This window comes from Anser brachyrhynchus (genome assembly GCF_964034855.1).
Source record: "Anser brachyrhynchus genome assembly, chromosome: 7".
In the NCBI taxonomy this organism is placed as follows: domain Eukaryota; kingdom Metazoa; phylum Chordata; class Aves; order Anseriformes; family Anatidae; genus Anser; species Anser brachyrhynchus.
The window spans coordinates 39,101,673-39,124,610 of NC_137701.1; the positions used below are offsets into that span (position 1 = coordinate 39,101,673).

Consider the following 22,938-nt stretch of genomic DNA (forward strand, 5'->3'; position numbering starts at 1 on the left):
GCATTGTTCCTGGCTCCTACATCTACAATTAAACCATCTTGGAAATGAATTGCTAAAAGAGAAGTCTGTAGGAGCCCTTCATGTGTTCTTAGCCTGAGGAGAAACCAGGAGCTGGTTCTGCCACCAGGAATCACTTCCTACCTGGATTTGGTTCCTTCCCTTGGAGAGATCAGGAGCGACCACATCTGAGCCCCCAGCACTGGTGCCATCAGCAGTTAAGGAAGGGATTTCCGCAGGCCATCTCCAGGACAGGTCACTGTCTCCCACAAAGTTCCTCGGATAGCAGGACTTTTGTGCACCCTGGAGCCACAGGAATCAGGCCAGAGGAGATGCCCAAAGATGACAGCCTCTGTTCACCTCTTCCAAGGAGGGATCAGGCTCCACCATGCTGCTCCTCAGAAAGGCTTCCCCACGTCCTGTAGGGACTTCCCACAGTCTCTGTGGGGAATTTAGTCTGCTACTCAACTACCTTAATATTGGAAATTGCTCCCTCCTGTTAACCCAGCTCTTCCCAGCTGTGATCTTTTGAGATCGTTACTCTTCTAACACAAGGGGCATGCGAATGGGTTGTTTCTTTTCTCTTCACAGCTGTCTTCTACTCATTTGAAGACTATTACTGTCATTGGGCATCCTGAAGCTAGAGGAGAAAAGAGTGCAAGGCCAAGATCTGGGAAATAAGCTCAGCCTCTTCATTCTTAGGCACTTCCCATGGTTCCTGCAGGCTTCCCTCTTAGTCACCATCCACGCCCAGAGCAGTGCCACAGGCACAAGGCACAGCGCCGTGGTCGTAGCTGCAGCAAAGATTGCCTTGCTTGGTCCCTGAGGCACCACAGCAGCCCCTGAGCCACTCGAACCCCAGATCCCACAGCAAAGCATGAGAAACTAGAGCTGGAGTATCACCAGCAGGACGTCTAGGAAGGCACCCAGCAAGCACTTTGAGAGCTACCAGGGGGCTCAGAGGTGATCAGTGCTTTACACAGTGCACAACCACAGCTCCGAAGCGAGGCTGCGATGAAGACAAATGAGCTCTGCTCCATCAGCGGGCAGACAACCTGTCAAACAGTCTGTATTGGTGCTGAATTCCTGTCTTCTTGTACAGCTTCACACTAGCCATAACGTCAAGTCAGAAACCAGTGATGAATTGAGCCAATTACTGTACTGCAGACATGCAAGTCACATTAATGCATAGCAAATACAACACTGTTTTAATTACAGTAACAGACATGTACATTTGTTTTTCTTAGTAATTAAAATGTTCTATTGTACTTAATACCGTTATCTGTATTCTTTGGTTAAGTGCAATTTAATTTGCTTCCCCAAGAAAGCTGGGTGTAATTTAAAATGAACGATGCATCTCCTTTGCAGATATTCTTGTTCAAATTCCGTGGCTACAGATCTAGAACATAGAAACTCCCAAGTTTGTTCCCAAAGTTTCTAGAAGCCTGACGCTGTTCTAAAGCCCAAGGAAACATTTATTTGTGATCTGTTCAGGAAAATTTCCTGGTTGCTAAGGCACGTACTGTGATAAATGAGGTACCTGAGGCATTTGCAAGGCAAAGGAGCTTTCACGAGGCAAGCAGAGGTTGCACTGTGGTACTCCCTTGAGTGCACTGTTCAGAGCTGATGTGCTGTAATTAATTCAAGAGCAGCTGAAGTAACCCTCTAGGATGAAAGTTCCCCTACAAAAGGGAAACATTTTAGGAAGTTCCACAGCTGACTAAAAAAGAAAATTGAAGCGGTGATGGAAGGAGCTCGGTCCCACTTCCACCTGCACAGGGAGCCTGAGACCCTTCATTATTTCTCTAATGCAGCTCACAGCAGCACAGGAGAAGGTCTGCAAATCTAAACTCGGTCTGTCACTGATGTCATTATTACTCGACTTGTCACGGCACAGAAAGGATTTCTTCCCTGCGGGAAATTATTATATTCAGTGCACACTGTCCCCTCTTCCGCTGCAACCCCTTCCTAATCAGCTCCCTGAGAATGATCAAGGGTGGAAAAAGTTACAGGAAGGAAACGGATTGCAGCACGCGCTCGGGGATGAAACGCTGCAGATTGTGGCACTGACTCCCATCCGTCCCACACAACGCAGGAAGATAGGCAGACCGTGAGCTTTAAGCCACAGCCTGGCTGATTGGCGTTCTTAGAGAAAAGAGACTTTTTGTACACAGCACGAGCAAGCAGCGCGCTCTTACAGACTCCGAGGATGTCCTCGTTTGTGTTTTCCGTACGGCGAACGACTCGTTACGAAAGGCGCTCTCCCCTGACAGCTTGCCAGCAGCAGACTTTCTCCATCTTACAGTGTCACAGAAACGGGGATATTGTGAAAGTGTTTGCAAGAGATGACCTGCTTTAATCTCAGCTGTCACTTCCAATGCTGTGTAAGTTTACGCAGTCTCTCTAGGAAGGATGGAGCAATATTTAAACATTATTCACTCCCTTCCTGTAAATTCTAATACTGTTTTTATTCCATAGCTCAGGCTGGAGAATCTCAAACTGGATCTGAGGTCCTGCTGTCCATGTATGACTCATTAGGAGACTACAGGAATAATAATGCCAATATTCACTTAAAAGTGGTTATGGTCTGCTCCATATTCACAAACTTTCATGCTTTCTTTATTGAAGAACTGTCACCTTGCCAGCCCACCTTCCATGCACGGGCTCGATTTTGCCAGACTATGCAAACACTCTTCCAAAGCAGATTTTTGCTTGATATGAAACCAAGTGCTATTCAACCCCCAAATGATCTCATAGCTAACAACAGACTCACACACCGTGCTAGAAACCAGCTAGCCTGCAAGCTTCCCACCTCACGAGCAGGGAAAGAGTCACTGCAGGCACTGAAGGAAGGGCAGCAGCAGTTAGGGACAAGCTGCTCCTGGCCGTACGAGCTGGCGAGCCCTGGCTCTGCCCAGGCTGTGTGGGAGGAGGTCGAGCCCCACACGCTTCTCATCTGCCCCTCGCCAGCCGTGCTCGTCCCCGGGTGCACAGATCCTGCCCCTCTGGAGGCTCCTCTGCAGGTTCCTCTCAGATTCCAGGAAACCTCAGCCTTGCAAAATAACAATAATAAATGTCACAACGCAAAATGGTATCGGAATAGAGAACTGATGGCGAGAGGGAGGGAGGTGCCTCCCTTAATTCAGAATAAGCCCTTTTCCTTTCACAAAAACGTGGTTAACGAATTAAGCCTGCATTTATAATCAGGTTAAATCAGGTGAGATTGGGTTGCTATTAAGAACATTACACGCTATTCTGATGACAAAAAAAGACAAACTTGCCAGTGGAAAATTTGCAAACAGCATTAGGATATGTAACTCCCATTAACTATCAGAGTCAGCTAACTAAAACTCGTTGAAAATCTTCTACAACGTCCACTTTTAGCCTCACAGCTGGAAAGGGAAGTAACTTCATCACAAGCTCCTTCACCATGGGGCCTTCATCATGTAAAGCCACGAAAGAGGGACACCAGCATCCCACAGTGCTAAGTGTCAGCCAAGGGTAATGTGGAGAGCCGAGGCGCTGTGCTGTCCTTTACACCAGCCGTTCCCCTCGCTATGTGCCAGCTGGCCTGGCAGGGCTTTTTATTTCGTTACAGCCCTACGGTGTCCCCGGGGGGGCTGCAGCCCAAATGCACAGCCTGCACCAGCGGCCTTAACGCCCCGTGTGGGATGCGTGGTTCACAGGGACGGAGCCCTTCTGAACACGCCACCTTGCACTTTCAGTTTTGTTTTAGACGGAGATTTTCCTTCTCTTGTGTGCTAAAGCTCTGGTAGCAGCGAAACCATTGATGAAGCCCCACGTGCGGTTATTAAAATCTACCCCAGGAAGGCATAGGCACAGAATTTGTTTAATTTTTGTCACTTTTTTTCTCCTGGCAAACAAAACACTGCCATTACACTACAGTACTCACTCAAACCTAGGGTTTAACCCAGCCGGCAGACACGCACACAAATTACAGCCTGTAATCTCAGCACCAGCATTTTGACACGTGCTAGTTAACCTCTGTTAAAAATTCTCCCGTTTTCCCTCGTGGCTGCAGGGACACACGTTTTCCAACAATGTGCAGCTGTGTTGTAAAAGCTGGGGAGTCCTCCTGACCTGCAGGCCATCCACCTGAACCACCTGCATGAATCCCTCTCTCTTTCCTTAGAGGAAGGGATAATATATTTGATATATATATAGTTATGCATAATTAATAACATAACAAAAGCTTTCTCCTCTGAAAAGGACCAGTCAGATATCCAAGCTCCCAGTCAGGCCACATAATATACTTTGTAAAGCACTTGTAAGTATGTACAATTTCAATTTTCCAGCAGAGACCAAAACAAATTAGCAGCTTGTATTCCTCTGTGCTTTCATAATAACTTGCTTCCAGTTCTGTCGGTGATCAGGGTTAGTGTAATGAGGGGCAGGAAATAGTAACATCCTAATTAAACTGGGGCGTATAGGAAATAAACCATAAATCAGCTAGTTAGCTTGAGCTCAGTGGGCACTATTTCCCCCATGTGCTGAAAAGAAATGAATTTAAAAAATAATAATAATGAATAAAAACCAAAGTAGAGAGGGAAAGAGAACTGCTTTGACCTCCATCATATTTGCCCAAGTTCTTTATCAAAGTCTTTTTCAAGACTATGCTGTCATTTAGTGCATAAATGACATAAATGGGCTCCTTGGTGTGTATTCAGTTTATTCATCCCCCACTTTCTTGGTTGGGGACCACAGAACAGAACAGAAGTGACATACAAGTTGCATTCCCCTTTATGAAATAAAGCAACTTTGAGTTTACAATAACTCACGTACATTTATGGATTAAGAAATAACCGGTCTCAGCAGCAACACAGGAGGTACAAACAACTACAACCAAGAACAGCAGCATCAGCAAAACTATGCATTTTTCTAAGTTCACCTGCAGCACTTATAGAAAAACATACTTGCTATATAAATTATGCCGCCCCTGCACAAGGAAGTCTCTGTACACCCCTATAGCTATACATACAGAGCCCCCAGAGTAAAAGCGGCATGTGCTTATGGAAGGACTTTTTCTGCTGGCTTAGTAACATCAGCTTTTAGCAACATAAGTGAAGCTGACAAGAGTTCCTTGGTCAGGGTAGCTGCATCCACATCCTGAGCCTTTGCATCGTGGTGTCAGCTAGAGGCATGAATTTTTCACAATGGGAGTAAACACAGCTATGCCAGCAAAACTCTGCAATGAGGCCAGATTTCAGTCTTCTTGCACCACAAGGGAAATCTCTGCACTGCCTATCACAATGGGAGGAAGAGAGGAACAAACCCAAAGTACCAAACTATTTCTGGAGAATCAACCCCTTATATTTTGGGAGTTCCAGATGCCTGCCCAGAAAAAAGTTTGATTTTGTGAAGACCATTTACACAGGAAAGTTATCGTACAAGCTCCAGATACAAAACTGTAAATTTGTTCAAACTTCTGTGCACCTTCAGGATCAGGAGTTCATCATTGCCACGTTCAAGCTTTTTTTCCATATCACCTCCAGCTATTACACCTGTTTTATTTGGATATAAGCTTAATTTGCTTAGGTGGCCCACACCAAAAATTGTGCTGAAATACCTGTCAACAATATCACTAGAAATAACAACAAATACCAATAGGAAAATCATATATCTTCAGGATGATTAAAAAAAGAAGAAAAATAAAAAGATATGTTAAGATATATGTTTAAAGCCCAATTGAAAATATTATCTCCTACCACTATGGAAAAGCATCCTGGAGCCTACACGACATTTGTGTTTCTTTCCGTTTCAACCCAATAAACCCTATTTGACTCTGAGACCAACATTTGAGGACTGTTTTGCCCATGTCATTTCACAGCCATAACTGGTTTCTCTTCATCCTTACCTACGCTTTCGGCCTTATCAATTAACAAAATCAGCTGATGTTATCAAGGTTACTTGAAAATGAAAAAGAGCTAAGTATATTTGAGAAAACACATGAAGAGCTGAAATATCTCAAAGTCCAGAAGATCTGCAATGAGATTCCAGAAGTCCAATGTATTACTGCTCTACATGACGGAGATTGGGGATGATATCCTAAAAATCCCCAGCTGCGCTGTATTAACATTAAATCTCCAGCAAAGCTTTTGCCTTGATCTATCAGGGAGCCAGTCTGAACTTCACCTTCATCCATCATTTATCTGATATTAAGATCTATTTATTTCAAATCTGATTTTGTAGCTTCAAGTAATACATGGGTTTTCTTCAAAATAAATAGCATATCTGGTGCTAATAAATCCCCTGGGTTACAGTCATTGGCATTGGCAGAGGAGGTCTAATATCTGCTGTAAATAATACATACAAGATGTTCTCTTAAATCAAGTGTTAGATGATGATATTAAGACTGCTGCCCGAGGGCTCTAAACCCCCATGTAATATTCATCCTAATTACTTCATTAAGGCTGCTTCTCCAGTACTTCTACACCAAAGCAATATCACTGAAGGAATTTGAAGGAATCGCCTGATAACACTATGGTAAGTCAGGGTAGGCTCAGACCCCTGTTTCCGAAGCATCCCAGGAGCATCCTTTAGAATCAATAAAAGAAGTGCCCTTTCGAATCAATAAAAGACAGATCCTAGTCCCAAACAGCTGAAAACTTTGGGTTTGAAACCCAGCCCATTCCATGACAGGTTCACTGTCTCTTGTATTAAACTTGCAATGAAGTTTTATGACATTAACAAAGAGTGAATAACTATAAAAGTTGAGAAAGGGGGCCATTATCGTGGCCTATGTCACGCTGCCGTGCACCACGAGTAAGGATACCACCCAGCTGCTCTCTTGGCTTCAGACATCTGGGGTAAATTGCCTGCATCAAAGCTAAGAGCGTATAAAGCAGAGGGTTTTAATACAGATAGCATTAACAGTGCATATTATTTATCTGTTTTGTTCCAAAAATGTCTATTTGTAAGCAAACATCTTCTTAAATCTGTGGTGAAGCTGACTCCAACTGTCAAAATATTATGTCACTTTTAAGGTGGCAGATCCAAAAGGATTAGCTAATTCATTATCTCCTGGGGAATTGCTAAAATGTCTGCTGCCCAGCAGGCTGTGGGATTCCCAGAAGTGGGGCAGTCATGCCTAAAAGCAGAGGCCTAACATCAGGCAGTAACATAGGCTTGCCCCGAGCCTCTTGGCAACCTGGCAGGCCGAGACCTGGAAGCCAACATACCGCAAGTTTTGTGCTTGGCTGGTTAAAAATCCAAGAATGCCATTTCATGGAGTCCCGTGGAGTTCGTGGAGTTCATGACATTTTCCTTCATTCCACATCAGTTCAGTCCTATGTCACAGAAGAGAGATGCTCCACAACTGTGGGGAACACCCTGATGATCTAGCTAGAAGTTATTTCCTTCCTACTACCACGTATGTACCAAGGCATAGAAAGAAAAATACAGCTCTTCTACTTTCTCTACCCCAAATATTAAGCTATAGAGAAAAAAGTGTTGGTTGGGAGAATTTGTACTACTAAACCTATGTTTATATTCAAAATCTACCTGGGAACACTGGTAGGCAGAGGGTATTGTTAGTATCTCAAATACATTAAACAGCAGTGATGGGTCTAAACAGCAGTTAGCCTTCAGCTAATGCAAATAAGTGTGTGATGTAAAATGTGTCTTTCCATAACAAGTCAACAGGAGTTACCTACTGAATCCTCTTAAGCTCTCCATAGGAGTCCTTCCTTGCATACACACAGGCTTTCTGAAAACAGAGTCCTCACTCTGCCACGGCCTCAGTCAGGATTTGCACCCCATTGACCTGTGCTTCATTCATTTCACAAGCATTTCCTGTGTTCATACCCCAAATAGCAAGTTACAGATGACAAACATAGGAGAAAAATATATTGTTAAGTAGGATGTTACATGCATAGTTTTATTTTTTCATTTCAGTCTTTTATTTTCTGTAACTGGGTTTCAAAATATCATCACAGTGGCATGGGGACCTAAAAGAAGGAGCATTTTTAATGCCATTTGTAATGATCAAGAACAAAGGGACCTCCTGAAACACCACAAAATGGATCACAAAGAAGCCACCAGGTAAAGCCCAAAGAAAAAGGAGATCTGGTAAGGTCCAACAGCCACCACAAAGAAGCCAGATCTTGTCTAGAGTGCTCTGTTCAAGCAGAACATAAACTTTAACAGAAATACATACTTTAATTTCCTTTCAACATCACGATCTTCTTCACATCTCTTTCTTTGTGGTATTTCTTGAGTTATCACACATGTATCAGAGCTGCACCTTGTCAGGACTGGCAGGTATTCCAGCATATTCCAGCATTGACTTCCTATCTGGAAACTTTTCATACTTATCTATACATGCAAAATCCATGCATGTACATATACATAGATAAATATAATTATGGCACTGTTATGATAGATAAGCTTCTTTGTAATACATTACAAAGTCTTATGAGTGTCTTATCAGACGATGTTTTGAAAAAAATTTAAATATTCATCTCTCAACCAAGCTGTGTCAAACTTATTGCCATCTATAACAAAGGACTACTGTGAAACATAACTCTTTTATGGAATATACTATAATTGTACTTTTTGAAAGCAATGTCAAATCATTGACATTGACTTGGTATTCTACAGTATGAGAAACGCAGAACTTAAAATATATATAAGCTGTAAATTAGAACCTAATCTAAACTTATCAGCTTGATAGTTGCTAGATAGACTATTTGAGTGCAGATTTAGCCCTCTGATTTTTCATTTTTCAAAATGCCTTTTTCACAGATTTTCAAAATCAGATTTTTCAATAATTTTACAATAAATTATATTAGTTACAATAATATGCAGTTAAAATAAAGTTAAAGATAAACTCAAGCCCAAACACGAACACAAACGTACCAAAGATTTATAGAGAGAAAAACCCAGAATCTGGCAGATGAAATCCAGAATGTAATATTTTGGACAAATGTTTATTAGATGACAAGGATACTGCTGTGGGTCAACATCTGAAAAACAAAAATCTCCTAAGACCAGAAGTGAGCAGTTTTCCCAGTTAATGTATCCACTGATCATTTTGAAGTTCATCTTGTCTAACTGGTGTTTTGTCATTTGTAATTCATGGCACAAGGAACAGCCAACGCTATGGCTGCATTAGCAAGCACCGACAGCCAACAGGAATATCTCGGTAGAGAAGAAGAGCTGGTGTTGAGGGCCTCCAGGTACAAAAACTAAGCAAAGAAATGCGGACAAACACACTCCCAGCCCAATCTAAAGCACTAATGTAAGCTCTCCTTTGAAAGCAGGAGAAATCCTGGAAGCATTCAGACTGAGCAGACATTGGCATGTAATGGATTTACATAAGCAAATTCATCCATTTTACACCCATGTGATAAAGCAAGATCTTAAAACTATCTTGTTAATCATCAGAAGAAGTTTAATGTCTTCATTATCACCTACTTTGATGCTATTTCATAAAGCTACAACATAAAGATTTCAGATGAAGATTGTACCTTCCAGATGGAAATGAAAACATAACAACACTTATGTGCAAATATTGGAGGAAAAAAAAAAAAAAAAAAGCAGACTTTCCAGAGAAAACAAGTTCTTGTTCTCTTGAGGATCCTCCCTCAACTGCCAAAACTATGACAACAAAAACCACGCTGGAGATAGATTTAAGTGAGATTTTAAAAAATATGTTTTGGTGGCTTTCTTCTTATTCTGCCATTCCTCCCAAAGCCATGTAGCTTAATTATCACAGGCCAAACGCAAACAAAAGTACAAATCCCACCTGTATTTCCTATATTTCCTGTGCTTCCTGATATCCCGGAACTTCTCAAGCTGAGGATACATTTACATGGCATATCTAGGGCAGGGGCCAGTTTCTCCTGCCATGCAAACTACCCAGAGCCTACACGACGTGTTAAAAGTGCCATGCCTGCTGATGTCCTACTGGACTTAGTTAAGGATAATTGGACTCATTACTGGACAATTTCCAACTAGAAACTGGAGGTGTCCTTCTGTTCTTTGGGAAACATTGTCCTACCTTCTGGAATGAGTCCTCTCAGGTGTCTCAGCATTTCCGCACCATGTTTTATGGTGTGTTTTTTCAGATCATCATAGTTTTAAGTGGAGAAACTGGAAATAATTCAATACCTTGATTATATTCTTAATACTTGAAGTTTTGAACTCGGTGAGTGGAATGTGAAGTTGCTTCATGCATTAAACACTAAAGCAGACGGAAATAGAACAGCGGACCGAGAACATGTAAGATGAGTAAAGAAGCCCAACAAACTCATTTATCACAGTTTTGCAAATTGTCACATGAATCCCTCCTTAAATGACCATGGTGTTTGTGCAACACATCTTTCCCACAGCTTTACAATACATTATGCACCTTTAACTGCTTTCCTTGCCTCCACCCACTATTCGATCTCTGTCTTGACTACTTCTAACATTTCGAACATCTGAAGAACTGCCAAATTTCTGAAGCAACCTATTTCCAGAAATGTTTCTTTACCTCAAGATATGCAATTTCTCCCAAAACACTCCTCTGGAGCAAAGCCCAGGCCTGGCAATATGTTACCCAGGATCAGTGAAAGGTTTACATTTCAATACCTATTGCACCTGTCATGATAATACCAGGCATTTTCCACCCACGATGCAGGAGAGAATCCAAACTTCCTGTGGGATGTGCAAAACTAGCATTCAGCCTTGGGAGCCATCCAGGCATGGTTATCAGGAAGAGAAAAGCTATTTCTGCTGGCTTGCAGGAATTGATGGCATCATTTAATGTCTTGTCTCTATATGCAAGTGTGTATAACCCAGTTTTTCCACAGCTGCTGTGACGTAAATAAATTCAGTATTATCTTCATTTTACATTGTAGGATGTAGTATAAATAGTACTGATATGCTGGGCATAATTCAATATTTTAAGATATTTACCATTTTCAAGTGCAAGACACCCATAGAGCTGCCTAACACTTAGACAAACTATTTGACCTGCTTAAGGGTTGGAAGAACAGAACGTTATATATATATATATATTCTCTAGATACATCTCCCTAAGTAGGATAGTATTTCTGGAAATAACGTCACTGCGTCGATCATTTTTCATCACTGCAAACTGAGACTTCACTTCAAGTACTCTTTTTGAGCAGTACATCTATACAATATTGATCAATAAAATAAATATTAGTATGTGATACAGGAAGAATCCCTAAAATATCTACAGTTAAATACTCACTTTACAATATTAACCACACTTGACTAGTCTCTATGTATAAAGTCCTGAATTTTTTCACATCCTATTACTGAATCAGACAAAATCACTTGCTTCATTTAAATTTACTAGAGGGAAAAAAAAAAAAGAAAAAAAAAGGTATCTCCTGGTATCTATAATTTCAGTTCAGGCATTTCTTCTTAAGGTAGCACTTCTGCTGCAGACTGTAGCAAAACCCCATCATTCCCAGAAAAAAAAAAAAAATCTAATCCACCCTTAGAAATACCTAACACACAGAAATAGACACAAACTGATAGTTTTCTTCACCATAAATACAGCTATGGGCAGCAGAGTGCCTTCTGTTTTGTTTCAGTCATAAATCACTTCCCTGACGTGAGTTAGTAATGAGATTTTTAATCATGTGGATTGAACATATCCTCAAGTTAATAAAAAAGTATGGCTTCCTCTTTATCTTTAATAAAAGATTTGTACACTGCTCAAATGATTAGTATTACATTTTTAAAGAACCTGAGATTGATGCTTTTCAATTCTCCTTCCCATTTTTCTATGCTTTTATAATTCAAAGGTAATATAGGGAATAGTTAATAATTCATAAGGTAATTTTAAGGCTTTTATTCAGAAACCTTTTGCCTATTGACTTAAGGATGTGCCATAAAAATATTCAGGTATTAATATCTTAGCAATTTGCAGATCTATACAGATGAAAACTCTGAATTTATGCAAGTCAGGATTTGTGCTTAGGAATCAGAGCATATCATTACCGTCTTTGAGAGGGTACAGGAGGAGGAAATAGCTTTACAGAACTATTTAAACCAATATATTTCATTTCTTCGCACAGTTCTGCTCTTTTTGCCCTTGTTTGCAGGTTTATTCTTGATGGAGTTATTTTTGCAGTTGCCTAAGAGACAAAGGAGCTAGCTGCACTTTTTTAGAAGGAAAACTGCAGAAGACACAAACCAAAACCACCGCTCTGGGAAAGCGCAGCCGGACAAAAAACAGATTTGCATGTTCTCGTAAAACAAAAAAATGGACTCGCTGGAGATGAAAACATCAAAACCAGCTACCAGTCGATGCAGCCCAAGCATGTCTCATTTCAGTCGCTAGCGGACACGAGGTTGAGGCTGGCACCGGCAGGGCCCTCCCTGCCTTTAGGAAGGGAGAGCAGCCTGCACACAGCCCTCGACCTGCCCCGGGCGCTCACCATCTCCCGGGCATGGAGCAGCCTCCCCCTGGCAGCTACCAAGTGAGCTGACAAAAGAGCTTCCATCCCGATACTTTTTCAGAAAAGTGGCATTTTTGACTGAGCCCACTTCTAGGTCACACCAAAAAATGGAAGAATCAGATTCGGGGGTGTCAGCATTTGATTCTTGACTAGGCAGGTCTTAGATTTATTTTAACAAAACCTCACTTTAATTTGTTATTTCCTCCAAGCAAGAATTTAATCTTCTTCTCTCAGAGTTGCTCATCAGACTGCATTTTGCTACCTTCACAAAATACTGAATTAATAGCAGTCAAGCTTCAATATATTCGGGTAGAACTTTTTAAAGTTTTCTTTTTCTAAAGAAACAAAGCATTATTATCAGTGTGTGTCATACTTTCATGTATGTGTGCAATAGCCTCCACAAAGGAATCACCCATCTCGTGCAAACTTTCAGGTACTCCTAAGTAACAACTGTACAGAGCAATGAAAATTGATAGTAGCTATTAATTCCCCATCATGAAGAAAATTGAGTTGAGCTGTGCACATAGCCATCATTTATTGCCATGACAAATTTAATAGCACCACCTTTATTAGCATTTCCCTACACATAAAAACTATGAGAACCTGCTGACAGTTCCTCCAAGTTTGCCAAATGTCAGTACTTAAGGTGAGGGATTTTGCTGTCATCTGAGGGGTACAGTTTTTACCATCCCATTGAAAATGATGTCTTTATGATGTAACAGTAACAATAACTATATTATATTTAATTTCAGGCCAGCTCTGAGCACACCCTATGTGCCCCATATAATTAGCATCTCTGCTACAGCAGCTCTGAACGCCTCCCCTTGCTTTGACCTCTGAGTCCCAAAAACTCCTGACTCAAGCTTGCTGCCTCTGTTCTCAGCCCTCCCTGCCACCCAGCCCCAGAAACGCAAACTGCTGTCAGGTTCTTCAATTCCCTCTGTAAGACGTGCAGCATATGTCATGTGCATTATTCACAGCTTTATGTAGCTTCTTTTCCGTGGAGGTTCAAAAATGAATACGAAAATGTGTATAAAAATCAAACTCTTTGAAACAATAAAATGTTTCAAATGAAGTGAAATGAAGAAAAGTCAAAAGAAGAAGAGATGTTTTTGTTTTTTTCTAAACCACCAGGACAACAGCACAATATACTACTTTTTAAACTGGTGGGTCTGAAGGTATACTTCGTGCAGCCGCAGTGAGCTGAGGTCTTTTGCAGATGAAAACTTTGATTTAAGAATTAGCCCAAGAGGAACCAAAAGGAAAATACATTTTGCGTTATCCTGAATAGCAGGAAAAATGCGACAGTAAAACACAATAGAAGGACTTTCCTCTGTAGTCAATTAAAGCAACAACTACTTGTATCCTGTTGGGCACCCACACACGTCTCCACTCTCCTTACAGAAATACCCCAGGGGGACCCAGAATTGCAGAAACACCCAAGGACCAACCAAGCAGGGACCCTCACTGGAGTTTCTGCCTTCTGAATTCCTGTCCTGCTTTTCCATAAGAGAGAGAAATAAACTTCTAAGGCATTATGCAAAACCATGCTAATGACAGTTCGGTATGCAACAGCAGCAAAGCAAGCACCATATAAGCAGTGTAAGTATTAATGATATGATGCTTGTTTATGTTCACAGAGATACAGACTCTGTGCAAGTGTTGAATGTTATCAGAAGCAGCCCAGCCAAATACGCAAGCCCCAAATCCTGCCCCACCTAACATTTAAAAAAAAAAAAAAAAAAAAAAAAGCCCCAAACTTTGAATGATTCCTAGCACTCAATCTCAGAGTGCCTGCCAGGAAAAAAAGGAATTTTGGAGATGGCATACCATCAATTTTCTTCATTTGTGTCAGAAGTTGAGCAGCTGTCTTCTTACCAGACTGAAGTGGAGCCAAAAACCTTGTCAGGCAGCCGAAGAAAAAGCACTTCAGAGGAACTAATTTCAAAGACCCAAAAGTATGTATCACATTTTTGAACAGGCATGTGTTAATATTACTACTACATTATCAATTGGCAATGTCTGCAGAAGCCCAGAAGTAGTGGAAGGAAGGCTGCTACATTTGTTTACACTGCTCTCGAAGGAAAAGCAAGATGCCACACATACTTGAACTTCAGAGTCTGTTTATTTACTCATGGCCTGCAAAAGATTTTTTGCACCCTCTTCCCCTAAGCTGGTGAGGAAAGTGAAATAAGGTTCCCAGGTGGGATTTATTACCGTAAGGCACAGTTTGGTCAGACTGACTGATCTTAACCCAGCCCAGAGGGCAAGCCAGAGAAGGGGTGGCCTCCTCCCTGTGGTACATCGCCATCCCAAGCACCAGGATCCCAACCGTCCTCTAAGCATAGCTCAAACTCATGTCTGACCTCTCACAGGACATGCATTTTGGGGTCACCTTCTCCTTAAAAGTCACAAATCCCCCCTCTGTGCGTGACAACTCCACTCAGGAAGCGGGCTTCAGGCGACGGGATGGGGAAGGCCGGCATGGTAGTTTGGAGAAGGCCGTGGGCCTTCCTGCTCTCTCTTGGCGCTTTGGGTGCTTCCTCAGCCCAAATTTTGGCTACAGCAGGGTGTTGTTTAATTATATTTTTGTTCTGTGAGTGAGCCTGACGTTTCCTGACCACATAAATATGTAGCTGTCATATGCAAGGACAGAATTAAAATGAATGAATAAATAAATAAATAAGCAGACGCTCACGATCCTGCTTGGCTAGCCATCTTCTTTCAGCCAGCTTTTCCCTGCAATGTTTATTTACTACACAACTAGGCTTTTGGCAGCGTTCCCACTGCGAAGTGTGCTGCCCAGATATTACAAAGTGAACTCCGCTAAACAAAAAAGACTTTTTTCTTCGGGCTACCCTTCTTCCACACAGATACCCCTTTACTCCAATACTGTGCCTCTAAGGCACAATTTTTTTCCAAAATTTCCAGAATGCTCATTTTAAGAGAGTTGTGTTTATAGGCCATTACTAAGAATGTGATTTTCTACATGGTCTTCAGCAAATCCCTTTAAACAGACATTTTTGTTTCCTCCATTTACCAAAAAAAAAAAAAATGCTTCCTTGCATTCTACAAATGCAAACAAGTCTATGTGCAGGAAAATTCGTCACTGCTGTATTTTTAACGTCTTTAAATTAAAAAAAAAAAAAAATAGGGTAAAAAAATTGTGTAACAGCCCAAGATCCTGGTATTCTGGTATTGCATGCTGGGGGATGAGGTTTCCTTTGAGCTAAACGCAAAAAAGCAAAGAATGGAACATAATGATAATGTGAGTGAATGACATTCTCCTATTTCAGTATACTTACGTTCAACTACTTTTCATGAGGAGGTTTCAGCCATGATTAGGAGCTCTGGAAACCCAAGAAATATAAATGCAAAACAGTAAGAAAACAGTGTATCTTAGACACTTTTCCTACGGTCCAGCAGAGCTCCTCTGATTAGCATTTGCAGACTGTGCTAAGCATATCTAATAGAAAGGCAGTGCATACTGCACAGCTCTCCACAAATATTATCAAGATGGAAATGCCTACTGACAAATTCACAAGCTGCAAATGTACAGTCATGAAATTCAATAGCCTCACAGCTGCACACTTGTAACTTGTGAATGCAGAAAAATGTATGAATTGGCAGCAGGCTTTCTGGCAGATGATATCATTTTACAGATGACACTGTAGAGTCTGCCAGTTTGACGTTGAACTCTCCTCTTGCTTTTTTTATGTTGTTGTTTCATAGCTCTTTCTCTGAGAACTACTAGGATCACCGTGGCTGTTCTCATAGGAGTCTGCTATTTACTTTTCTGACTCTGCAAAGTGTTGTAATTGCTCAGCTCTGTTCCCTCAGCTCTGCTTATGTATAGCTGACGTTTAACAGTGTTTATTCTGCAAAAACTTTGCCTTTCTCTACTGTATTTTAGATGCACGAAGTGCCCTATTCCATAGATGTGTCCTAGTTTTTTCCCTCTACTTGGAGTAACTTGAATTTTGCTGCAAGTGACCACCCTTCATAAATAGTTGAGATGACTGTGCGGTGATACTTGCAATCTGCATAGTTTCAGACCACTTAGAGAGAAGGAAACATTCCTTAGAAAAGAAAAAAGGCCTCTACAAGAGGCTGTTTTAATGTCCTGCCAGGGCACTAAGTGCCAAGCTGGCTTGACTCCATCCAAAGCTCAATAGCATAGCAGGCCTGCCCAAAAAATCTGAGAAATAAACTTTAGCTTATTCCTTATTCTTCATTGCCCTCTGACCTCTGTGCAATCATCACAGAGATGTTTGACTGGGGTCTGTGAACAGATTCAAGCAAGCCAAAAAAGCAGGGCACCCCTATTATGAAGTAGTTCTCTGTAACTTGAAGTCACACCTACACGGCGAAGAAATTCCTAAGGAGCCAGTAAGATGACATCATGATGGGCTGTCTGATTTTTATTTTTTTTTTTAATGCAGTTCAACTCTTAAGTTCTCCCTGCTTGCTTAATTTATTGCCATCTCCATCCTGCTGGAAGGGAAAATCTCTGCATGGTTTGCTTGGCATTTCTTTTGCCATCCTGAATAATGGAGATGCGTACACTTCTTTGAAAGGCCAGCTCTCAATATAACTCGATGTCTTCAATTATCACAAAGTACCACTGTAAGTACTTTAGTAGAATGGCATCAAACTTGTTTTACAAAAGGAGATTTTAAAATGTTTTACCAAAGGTTCAACATGCATGGTTCCACTACTGAACAGAGAGGCCCTCCTTTCTGTAAACTTGTGCACTTGAAAAAAGTAAAGCACAGGGACTGGAAAAAAAAAACAACAAGCAAACAAACACAAACATATATGTATGAATAATCTCCAAATAACATGAGAGAAACCTTAGCTTTTTTCTTAGAGTTGGTTTCCTGATGCTGCTCCAAAAAAGTGTCTGGAATTCCAGACCAGGCTCTGCACCGCAGTTACTAGGGCTGGCCAAACTCTGCGTCTGGTTTACCAGATTTTTGTTCACATAGTCTGAACCTTAAAAACCTGCGAGCTACAGCAACCTTTTTCTTCAACACAGCCCTGAGAGCAGTTTCCTTGGTTTACACCTTTGCTTGTCTCCTCTGAATTTAGTAAAACAGAAGTAATTCTCCAGGAATCTCCAGCCTGTAGTGATGTATATGCCTAGCCGGTATTTATTGTGTCAGAAAAATATTATTGATGTTTTAGCAAAGGTTAGATGTGATACTAACTGGTCTCTGTTCAGGCTTTCAATGTGAGAAATATCTCCTACATTTAAAGCTCTCTTCAATCACTAGACCTCGGAGCCACACTTCTTAAAGCACTCAGAACCCAGTAGCTTCCACAGTTCTGCTAAGAAAAAAGCAGATTTTTTCCTTGAAAAACTCAGACTCCTTATATGAAGAATGAAATATTAGTTGCCACACTCTTTGAAAAACAGACTCCAGCTACTTGGAAAAAAAAAAAAAAAGAAGTTCAAATTCTGGAAGCATCTATAATATCCTTAATAATTGGAACCATCCACAAAAATACTTTCAGGAGAAACCTTCAGGTTATTGCTAACAGTAAGAAATGGAGAGGGGTGAAAACTGGAGAAAAGAAATGAAGAAGCATGAAAATTATCTGGACTTCCAAAATAACAAGTCTTGGTGTCCGAGTTTGAGAAAGCAAATTGTTCGGCAATATTTTAGTATGAATTACATCACCAAATTCACATTGGGAGCCCTGATTAGGGGTGATTTCCTGCACACCCCTGCAGCTGCAAGGAAGAAAAGTGAATTGGCTCTGCAGAGCCTCTCAGTGAGAGGTGCATGGGAAAAGTTTCCCCCTGTGCCCTGCACTCTGTATCGGAAGAAAGAACAGGACAGAAAATAGGTAGAAATTGAAAAAGCTGATAATTAACCTAAACTATTTTCAATTTTCCCCTATTATTTACAGTGGACAAAAACCACCCTTTGCAGTACTTTCCTCATCCTTCTTTTGGGTTTTGATGCTCTGGGACAGGACGGAAAATTTTTCCTTGAAAGTTGGCTGAAAATACACACAATAAGCATTTGCTTAACAAGAGATTACACACCCAGCTGGAGAACAGTTCATTCCTAAACTCTTTCTTAAGACAGCAAATATACAGAAGCATTACTTATCCCCCTCCCTTTTTATCTTCTTTCGAGAACTGTTGCACAATCTGCTGTTTCACAGGATTTCGGCAAGTATTCATCACTTTTAAGGCTTGTTTTTTATTCTCCCTGAAAGGTTTAACTTTCCCTTCAAACTTTGTACGTCATTCTCATCAAATCATACACAGAAAAGTGCATTAAGTGTTTTGTTTACTCATAACTTGGCAGAGCCACAACAAAGAACAGAATGTAAAGAATGAACTCCCTTTGCAGCAGTCATTCATAGCAAAACAAAAGCCTTTACCTTCCTCACACAGATTTTCTGAGTGGGCCTCATATATTTCTGAATTGCCCGGCATTACAGTGACCTCTCAGATAACTAAGAACCACTTGAAAGGCAATCTGAAAACAGAAGGAATGAGAAAGTTCTCGTAGATCTGATTTTTCATTAAAAGAGCATTAAGAAAATAGGGGCTGTTCAACGCTGTGAGCTGAACAAGCAACCACTTTCCACGTAACATGTACAAACCTGCTGGATTCAGGCTACTTCCAACTTCCCCTCGGCTGCAGCAGCTGGATAGATCTGTTTCCACCTGCTTTTACCATTTGTCATTACTGAGGTATGCTTCAGAGAGCCAATCTAGCTCCGAACTGTCAGTTTTGCTGAAATCAAAACAACTAATTTTTATTATTTGATCAGATCCTTTGGCGTGTCTCACGCTCCCGTAACTCCCGGCTCCCTGCACCTTTGCACCCAAAGCGAATAGAGGTGGTTTGTCTCTTTTTGAGCCAGAATGCCCTTTCGTAAAGCACCAGAGGCAAAGCCGCAGGCAGCTGACCTCCCGCACGTGCTCCCTCCCCACTGCTTGCTCTAGGACTTGCCAGTTCCTGTGGGCATGAAAGGAGGGAGTATCCAAATGAGGTTCCAGATAGCAAACAGCTTCTGAAGAGCTTACTAAAAAATTTTAAAAAACACCTTCTCCCCCCAAATCCTATGGCTGCCTCTTTCTCCTGTGCCAGTACTGGAAATTAGGCTGCCTGATGTCTCTCTACCATTTTTCAGGGGGATAGGAGAGAGTGGGTGTGGGGAGGGAAGGTATCTCAAGTACAAGAAAGGATGATTATCAAGTCTAAAGGGAGCACGTCATAAAATGAAGAAATATAAGACTATTTTTAAAGCAATTATTTTGTTTTCAAGATTAAAACGTGCTGCAGTATTCCCCTCTGCTTGGCATTCCAGAGGAGGTGTTGCATTTATCCAGCAAAATTAATTCACTTGAATAAAAGAAAATTGGAACACTGGAAGCAAAATAGAAAAGCATAAGATGAGAATTTTGTTTCCTATATTTCAAAAAGGAAAGAAATTATGTTTTCAGAACTTGATTAACTCCAAGGCCCAGTTCTGCAATAACAACCGCAATGATTCACGGAGCCTGCTCGTGCGCGCAAACTCCCCCCGGTACGATTGCAGGAGTAGGACATAAATGTGTGAGTTCAGATGAATCTCTTAACCATAATATCTGCATAATTTATCTGTAGTTATTCTGAAAGTTTACAGAACTCTCCGCTAAGTTATAAAGATTTAGGAACTTCTGCAAAGTGTGACCCGTTACGTAAACCTGTATTTTAAGAAGTGAACTAAGAGACAGGAGGGAGGATCGCAGGGGTCGGACACATAACCAGCTGTCCCAATTTGGCTGAGCTGTTTTAGCTGTCAGTGTGTGAATTCGTAACGCGTGATGATTACAAAGTGCTGGGAGAGAGCTCAGTGCTCTCATCTGAATTATTTTGCCACAGAGTAACAGCATATATTCGGGCAGCTACCCCAGAGCTGATGCTGGTAACTCCAGCGTCTCAGACCCTCACACCTAAACCACTTGCAAAGATTTAAAATGATAAGAACGTGCTTATCGCAGGCTCAAATTTTCCTAACACCTTGACTACTTACACAATGTAATGAAATCCCAGAAGCGCTGAAACAATCATTCCAGCAGGAACTCAGCCAGTGAAACACCTATGGAAGTTTCTCTCTGTTCATTCATCACTATGGGAAGCAATCTCACGATCCGCTCCAAAAATCCCCTGAAACAAATGTCTTGCAGCATATCAAGAAATTATCAAATTCAGACTCGGAGGAAGCATGTTCCAAATTCTAAACGCCCTCCAAGGGAATGTTTTTCCAGACACACCTTACCATCAATAGGAAAGAAAGTAGGATCTGGAGCGGGCACCTTTGGCGAGACAGGAAGGCACGGGGAAGAGCAGCTATTTTGTCTGTCCCAGGCCAGCTATGACCAAATAACACCTATAACACCTTAAACCTATGTAATACCATAAATAAACTCCATTTAGAGATAAATTATCAGGCAAGATTCAGCTCAGAGAGAGCTGCAGAGTGACTTTTGTATGATCTCCAAGCTGAGATGGTGGATGCTACACATCGCTATTCATATCTGGTGGCCTGCGTTGGTCTCTCAAAGTGCCCCAGCTGAGAGCATCCAGGAGAGATGACCAAATCCTGCAGCAGCTGCCTGCAGAAGTGCACAACTGTTCGCAGCACTCACCGACCAGCACCCAGGTCCCCAGCAGCCCTGCTGAGCACACGGCAGTCATCACGGGGCCACCTCGTGCAGCCCCGTGCACCTCGCTCCTACCAAATGGGTGCCCTTATCCATCTCCAGGCAATAGGGAGAGACATTCTCAGCTTTCCCAGGAAAAATATTACCAACTGGGATTGATTTTTAGTGTTTTAAAACTAACATTAGCGAATGTGATTGCATGGTGCACGGATCTGTCAAATTTGTTCTCAGCCGCAGTCCCGAAACATATCATTATCGTGTGCTGTGTGAGCAAAGCTGGGCTTGGCTTTCATGTGACTGAGCTCTAAATTAGTTTATGGGTAATGTTCCTTTACAATGTGTTCAATCTTTTGCTCCATCTTATCTTAATGAGTACTTAACCTCTTAAAAATAGGTTGCAGCCAGAGAGACTGAAAACAGAGTATTAAAGGCTCCAAGAAAACCACAGGAATGAACGTCCTTGCTCAGGTAGCTCTGTCCTCCCTGAACACAACTTCTTTAGAGGGCAGTTTACAAAGTTTTCAGCTGCACAGGAGAAATGTAATGCCTGTTGCATTCATTTAAAAACTCATTTGTAATTAGATGTTAACAGTGATTTGTTTCTACTTTTTATAAATATGTAGGGAAAATCATGGACCGACAAAGGTACTCTTCTTCTGGAAAGCTCCACGGTTCCTGTATTTTAACCTCAACAGTTTGGTTTTGGATACCTTTTAAAGAATGTGTACGCTCAGAAACTTTTCAAACTGGAAATGGTGCTTTATAAAAAGTAACTAAGATCCGAACCCAAAGTTGGCAGTTTCCTGGCCATCAGCTGGTCTGCGTGCGCTGCAGCCCACGGCAGGGTTTTAGCATCTGACCACGCTTTAGGCGCGGGATCAGGGCTGAATTCTGGCTACACCCCAGAGCAACCGCTCTCACCACCCACTTCTGCTGGAAGGCTGGAAACCTCAGGAAACATCGTATGTTTTGGCCTGACCCCGGGTGGGTGCTGGTGTCCTCCAGGCACCCGCACGCCAGAGGTGCTGCAGGGCTCCTGCTGCAGCCGGGGCAGCCGGTGCCGTTCGTGCCTCGCAACAGGAGCAGCCACTCTCGGACCCGGAACTCAGACAGCCTCCATTTTACAGTATAGACAGAGCTGCAGCACATGTTAAATAAAATAATCGTCTCATTTAATCCCCTTACATCCCTGGAGAAGCCCAGGAGCAGGCTCCGGAGCAGCGCAGCCACTGGATTTGTGCCACCGCAGCAGCACCTTGTAAAACTTTCCAGCAAACAGCAAACAAGAAGGTGTGTAATGCTGGGCTTCCTTCGTGAGGGTAACAAAACAGGTTCCGCTCCCTGCTCTTTGTGCATTTAATGTGAGTGTGATTTGGGAGAGAGATTATAATTTCCTTTTAAAAGGCCTACTTTCTTGTACTTCTCAGCTGGCCCATAACTCACGCTGGGAACTGCACAAAGAAGTGGGGGATGGACAAGCTGTCCCCACACCCTGTCTCCTCAGGAAACTCGCTGTCATCTGGAATTAATTACTTACCTTTTTTTTTTTTTTTTTTAAATACATATAATTTCAAGTTCATGGTCCAGCATCTCTGATTCATAGTACTAAAGGTTGCACAATAGCAGAATTATGGAGAACAAAGGTTAATCTGAGGCTATGATACCCCTCCTAATGAGATATAACTGGAAACACATGCAGATTTCAGAGACAGCAAATACCTGCAGCACCATTGATCTTTAATTTCTGAAGAGATGATAAGATTAGAAATCGAGTCCGTTTCAACATGTATAAGGGGAGGCAGAGAGAAAAAGCAAAGAAATATTCAA

At 41.7% G+C, this 22,938-nt stretch overlaps 1 protein-coding gene across 18 annotated transcripts in view; it reads right to left on the reverse strand.

Moving 5' to 3' along the window:
• LOC308197859 (uncharacterized protein) overlaps positions 1-22,938 on the reverse strand; it is a 365,283-nt gene that overhangs the window by 232,314 nt on the left and 110,031 nt on the right. For 16 of the 18 annotated variants that reach the window (XR_013953396.1, XR_013953397.1, XR_013953398.1 and 13 more), the window contains exon 1: positions 142-448. The exons of 1 other annotated variant lie outside the window; for it this stretch is intronic. Coding sequence is in view for 3 of the 17 variants with exons in the window: in XM_080599064.1 (XP_080455190.1) it covers positions 142-209 (68 nt within the window). In the remaining 14 variants the exon portion in view is untranslated. Of the gene's footprint in view, positions 1-141; positions 449-19,061; positions 19,785-22,938 lie in introns of those variants that run through there. One more of the 18 variants, XR_013953405.1, reaches the window with a different exon arrangement.